The sequence below is a fragment of the Sceloporus occidentalis genome, unplaced genomic scaffold, assembly GCF_023333645.1.
Source record: "Sceloporus occidentalis isolate IW3139 unplaced genomic scaffold, rSceOcc1.0.p SCAF_101, whole genome shotgun sequence".
Taxonomy (NCBI): Eukaryota; Metazoa; Chordata; class Lepidosauria; order Squamata; family Phrynosomatidae; genus Sceloporus; species Sceloporus occidentalis.
The window spans coordinates 1,333,004-1,339,003 of NW_028317081.1; the positions used below are offsets into that span (position 1 = coordinate 1,333,004).

The 6,000-nt window shown below is 39.8% G+C and overlaps 1 protein-coding gene across 1 annotated transcript in view; it reads left to right on the forward strand.

Annotated features, from left to right (window-relative positions):
- Positions 1-5,721, forward strand: part of LOC149283776 (pikachurin-like) — a 54,078-nt gene extending 48,357 nt beyond the window's left edge. The window contains exons 17-23 of the mRNA XM_089497292.1: positions 1,019-1,199; positions 2,008-2,031; positions 2,569-2,647; positions 3,426-3,569; positions 3,662-3,745; positions 4,728-4,831; positions 5,567-5,721. Of these exons, the coding sequence (XP_089353418.1) occupies positions 1,019-1,199; positions 2,008-2,031; positions 2,569-2,647; positions 3,426-3,569; positions 3,662-3,745; positions 4,728-4,831; positions 5,567-5,721 (771 nt within the window). The remainder of the gene's footprint in view (positions 1-1,018; positions 1,200-2,007; positions 2,032-2,568; positions 2,648-3,425; positions 3,570-3,661; positions 3,746-4,727; positions 4,832-5,566) is intronic.
- The last annotated feature ends 279 nt before the right edge of the window (positions 5,722-6,000 follow it).

The following is a 6,000-nucleotide window of genomic DNA, read 5'->3' on the forward strand; positions in this document are numbered from 1 at the left end:
CCGTTGGTCTTAGGTGCGAAACCTACCCCGTCATTGCCACTCCGGCCCTGTCTGTAAGGTTAGGCAAACTAGATGGGCTGAATGGTTCTTATCAGTGTTTCTATGTCTGTTTTATGTTGTTAATCCACTAAGTACATGAGGGGAGTTCAGATAATTTTGGTAAAATGGGTAACGGATTATTTTACCCTTTATTCTCCCGTCTCATTCCTCAAGTACACAGACGCACCTGTTTGCTTCACATTTCTTTATTAAAAGCCTTAGTGCTCTGGATACTCGCTCATCAGTCAGACAATAAACTCGCTCATCAGGCAAACAATAAACTAACTCCACTATAGCGTGTTGGCCCAGTAATCAAAATAGACTTATGGGACAACTGCTGGGAGTTTGAAAGTTACGGTAAACGGAGCAGTGCTGGATTAAGACCCCTGAGCAGCTCTAGGCTGTCACATGTATACCAAAATCTTGTTCCCTCTCAGGTACATGGCGTCGCTTGTCCTTACCTGCACTTGTTCTGCGTTGCGTGGCCCTGCTGAGCACAGCTCTGCCAGCTTCAGTAGCCCACATGGTGCAGTTACCGCTACATGGCCGATGGCAGTTTGGCGGATGGATCATGCATTAGAGCACCAGGGACCACGCAGAGGTCAGGAGCCCCTGGGCATGTGCCTAGTGTGCATAATGCATAATCCGGTGTTGGCCCTAGTAATTAATACTGCTCAAGTGCTGTTAGATGACACTAAATAGTGTCCTTATTCCTTAAAAAAAGCTCCCCAATTGACAAAAAGCGCAAACATAGATGGCTATTCATTTATTTTAGGCCACAGTTTTACTCTAATTCATCTCACACAGCGAAAACTATTCATAAACTTTAAGCCTCCCGTTCTGGCCAGGAACTGTATAAAAGTGCCATAAGTCTGGATCGGAAGCTGACGGGCATAGTCCTTGGCTCCTGTTGTATCTTTGTTAATAAATAAATAGTCATAATTATAATAATCTTTATTTTTTTTTTTCGTGTCCACAGCTTATTCTGAATGACCACATCATCAACCTGGTCCATGGACTGAGCTACGGGGTGAACCTGCAGAATGCTGTCCATCCCTGTGCCACGATGCCCTGTGCCAACGGAGGCAGCTGTAGGCCCAAGCACGATAACTATGAATGTGATTGCCCTTTAGGCTTTGATGGCAAGAACTGCCAAAAAGGTAACGCTACGTGCATGTTTCTACATGAAAGGAAGGTTTCAAGATGCTCCTGCATTTTGGTTTTATATCATTCAGGGTGTGGCATTTGAAGTGCCCGTTAATGGTGTATAATAGTGAAGTGATTACATGTAAGAACCTGTTTTATGTTTTATTAAAAACCAGCGTTCTTCATGTCGCATTCGTGATTGGGAAAGTCTGTAACGCCTACCGTGTTATTGGCAAGGAAATAATGGATAATTGGGCTGTTTGTAGGGTTAGGATCAGGGGGTTAAAAGTGGAAGGTGAAATACTAGAAGCAGTGAATGTGAAAAAATGAAAAGGATAAGAGAGATGAATGGTGGTGACTTCCCCCCCCCCCGCATATAAACCAAAAATTGCATCCCTTATCCTTAAACAGCCATTCTTGCACCTCTTGTGTTTAAGTGTGTATGAATGCATTTATTACATTTATTACATCTAAGCGGGGATGTGTATTTATTTGTGTACTATGTGATACTATGTGTGTACTGTGTGACACACAGGTCTATGCATATTAAAGGTGGTAGATGGAATATATGTTATCTGTTATACAATATCAAATACTGTATGATCCCTGGTTGCGTTAAGCCTTTGAGCATCTGAATTCAACCCATCTGATACATTTATAATTATTTATAAGTTTAATGAGGTTAAGTGAGATGTTTCCAATCTAATACATTGCAGTTTTTAACCAATTTTTACTTATATGCAATGCATGCGCTATTCTCTGGCTATGATATTCCTTGTATTTTATATGGCAATATTCTGTTTTTTTGGCTGCTTACGGCAGAATGTGGGAATTACTGCTTTAATAGTAAGTACTGTTAACCTTTGGACGGCAACGCTGATCATTGTAATAACCCATCTGTAAATTGTAAAGATGCTGTATGTCCCACAGATGATCTGCACCTGACCTGCATTGAAAAGTTAGATGATTGATATAAACGTTTTTACATTTTCCATTTTTTTGACCCCTTAACTGTCCAACATCTTCTTTGCAAACCCCATGAGGGTCTGTATAAAAAGATGTCTTATCACCCCAGCAACCAATTAAATGTTCCTTTCAAACTGCACCAGAAACAGTCTCTTTATACAAAAACATTGATATTCCATTAATATGTGGCTGTTTGCTGCAGGTGTATTTACACACTTCTGTCAATAGGTGGCAGTGTGGCACCATCCCATCATACTGTAGAAGGTGCATTTGAGCACTTCGACCAGTAGAGGGCAGTGTGGTGCTGCCAACATGGGCTTATTCTTCGAAGGCAGAGGCAGATAATAAAATATTAGCCAATATTCTTACTCAACAGATGCTGTTGACTGTAGACATTTTTTGTCTTCTTCTTCTTAGTCATCACTGAAGCAATCGAAATTCCTCAGTTCATCGGACGTAGTTATCTTATCTATGATAACTGGGAAATTCTCAAAAGGCAAGTTATTACTGTTATTAATTGGTTTAAAACAGGACACGTTGAACCTCACAGTGTATGTAACGGGATGATTAAGACAGATTGTCAGAAAGGTTGAGAAGAGACATGCATGTGAACTTACAACGAAACTGGACTAGAGAACACAAGGAGAGTGGATATGATCCACATATATACCACCACTTGTACAGTGCTGCCCCCTGCTGTATCTGGAATGCATTGGTGAATAACTGATTTGCTTCTGTGAGTTTGGCCAATGTCAAACTCACATTGGCCACTACATGTCTCGTATTTCAGAGGGCAACTTTTTACAAGAACAACATAGGAAATGCGTATGTGTCATGGAAAAATGGCCAATAAGCTCACCCTAGATGATTCTGGTTATAACGGCTTGTGTTTTTTCATAAAAACAAAACATACAATTTGATGGCAGATGGGCTGAGCCCATTGACTTCCTGTTTTTTTTTAGCAGTCGTAGCGGCCCCAAAAATCCTCCTGGTCTACAAATCCCTCACAGCGTAAATGGATCTGATGTCAATGTTGGTATGTGGGCCAGATGCATCCCAGAGGATTCCCCTAAGTGACTTTAAAGCCCCAGAGAACTTTCCCTGAAATACAGAAACTAATGGAATTTTGAAAGCAATGTCCCCAAATCATTTTTGTAACTAATCAAGGGTAGTGGCTTCTAGTTCCTCTGCAACCTGTATCACAATTTGTCATGCTATCTTCTGCTGCCATGTATCAATAGACAAAGCACCAACACACTTTTTTGTCCTTTTAGAGTATCTGGATCACGAACAAACATATTCATGAGATTTAAGACAAACGTGAAGGATGGTCTGCTCATGTGGAGAGGAGACAGTCCTATGAAGGCAAACAGTGACTTCATTTCTTTGGGTCTACAAGACGGAACCATAGTGTTTAGGTATCTAGGCTTATGTTGCTAAAAACATTTTTCCTTATACTGTGTATTTGTTATTTCTAAATGTGTATTTTTTAAATCTCTTAACTCTGCAGCTATAACTTGGGAAGTGGCATGGTTTCCATAATAGTGAATGGATCTTTCAGTGACGGAAGGTGGCACAGAGTCAAAGCTGTTCGGTAAGATCTTTTTATTTTAAGACTTCATGAACGTAAGAGAGAAAACAGCAGATGCTTGTACTGAATGTGGATGACGGTGCTCTACGGCCACAATGGAAGTTTTGAATAATAAAGTAAAACTTTAATGAATTTATCCAAATATTATTTTTGGGAAGAATATGGAAATCTTCCACTTTTGATAATGTCCCATAAAAAAAGAGAGAGCGTGGTTTGGAACATACAGTCCTGTATCTTTGGTCAAACTTTGGTTCCCATCAGAGCCAGCTGATCCACCACATGGTCAAGTCTGAGACAGGATCCGTGTAATGTGCAACAAAACATACCTGCACACTTCTTAATAGCAGATATTCACATGCCTGTATGTGTACTGCATATTTCATACATTTTTGTAAGTGTATGTAGACTCGTGGACACTGACTAAATATGGTGGCCACATCAACCATTTTATTCTAGGACACGCATACATTTTGCATGTTGCTGAGTGGAGCATGTTAAGTGCTGCACCCTGCACAATGTAGGATGTCACATAAACTCACAGAAGGTTATCAGTGACTCACACAGCAACATGGGAAATGCATACGTGATGTGGTCACCCTATGACTTATTTGGGGTGGATCTCGTGGGGCGACCAAAGAAGTATATCATTAGGGTTTGAGTTGGTAACTCAACAGCAATGGCTGCTCTTTGTATTTTATTGGACTGATGGACTCTATTATCGAATTCTGTCAGAATGTGGGTGCACAAAGTCAGCATTCTGGATCCAGGCACTGTATCATCAGTACAGGTACTTCTGTTAAAGTAACAGGCCACTGATCCATCGGAGGAGATACTGTGGACAATCCCAAAATTACTTTCCAAACTACAAAACATATGAACATTCCTATACACCTAGTCATTTACCAGTAAATGTGCAAAATCATTGGGATATGTGTTTTTTTGTTAAGTTATTGCTTTCCACATGTGGTGTGCATTTGTGTTTCAGAGATGGTCAGTCTGGGAAAGTGACGGTAGATGACTATGGTGCAAGGACAGGAAAATCCCCTGGTCTGATGCGTCAGCTGAACATTAACGGAGACCTTTATATCGGTAGGTACCTCCCAACATATAGGACAAAAGTCACAATGTCTGATTTTAGATATTACTACACTGGTGTTAAATAAAAACACAAAAAAACCCCACAAAAAACAATTACGTATATAATTACGTATAATATACCTTTGGCCACATACGTCAGTTTTTTTAGGTAAAATAGTCCCTTTTACGATAAATATCTCCAAAACAATGTCCCTGAAATATCACTGGCATAAGCTACGTATCGTTTAAAAAAACATTTAGTTTGTTAAATCTGTGAAGGCGATAGTTTCTCTTTAAGTTGCTGATTAGTGCTGATTGGTCCAGGATGCATTTGTAACGGTACGGCAAGTAGAAGGGAGAGAACTTCAGGATGGGAAATTATTTCATGCAGTTTTGGCAACGCACGCTGCAGATCTCCAGTCCTCCATGGTGCAATACTTACTTTTCAAATATTGTCAAACAGATTTAAAACCAAATAGTACTAGTTACTGATAAACGTATTTATGCTAAAAGCTATTAAGCAGACAGTTCACTTATCATTAAGAAAAGTGATCGAGTAAAACATTCTATGCAAGGTTCTAATGGTACAAATGTGGCAACATTCATAGTCAGGTGAGTTCTTTCAGAAATGGCTTTTTTTTTTTTTTTTTAAATAATCAAATATGGAGACTGTGTGTTTTGTAGAATTATTTCCTGTGAAGGGGTCTGGTCGTGTTCATAAATGCTTTCAAATTTGTCATCTTGTAGGCGGAATGAAGGAAATCGCTCTACACACCAACAGGCAGTACATGGGAGGCCTGATCGGATGCATCTCCCACTTCACACTTTCCACAGACTTCCACGTCTCTTTGGTAGAAGACGCAACAGATGGCAAAAATATTAACACGTGTGGGGCAAAGTAGACGAGACGGACTATACAAGTGGAATGACGACACCTACCACTCGTCGAACTCTGGAAGAGTTCGCAAATGTGTTTCAGCGAAGCAGAAAGCTGTCACCAAAAATATCTGTACCAGATGCTTATTTTTTTTTCTTTATTATTTTGTAGAATGATCCTAAATATTTTTTATAAATGTCCGTGCTATTTTAGATGAATTTGTAACTTGAGTGAGAAGAATGTGCCTTTCTCATAGAAAGATCCCCAAATCTGTAGCTCATAGTTGTTTATTATTTGGCCCAAC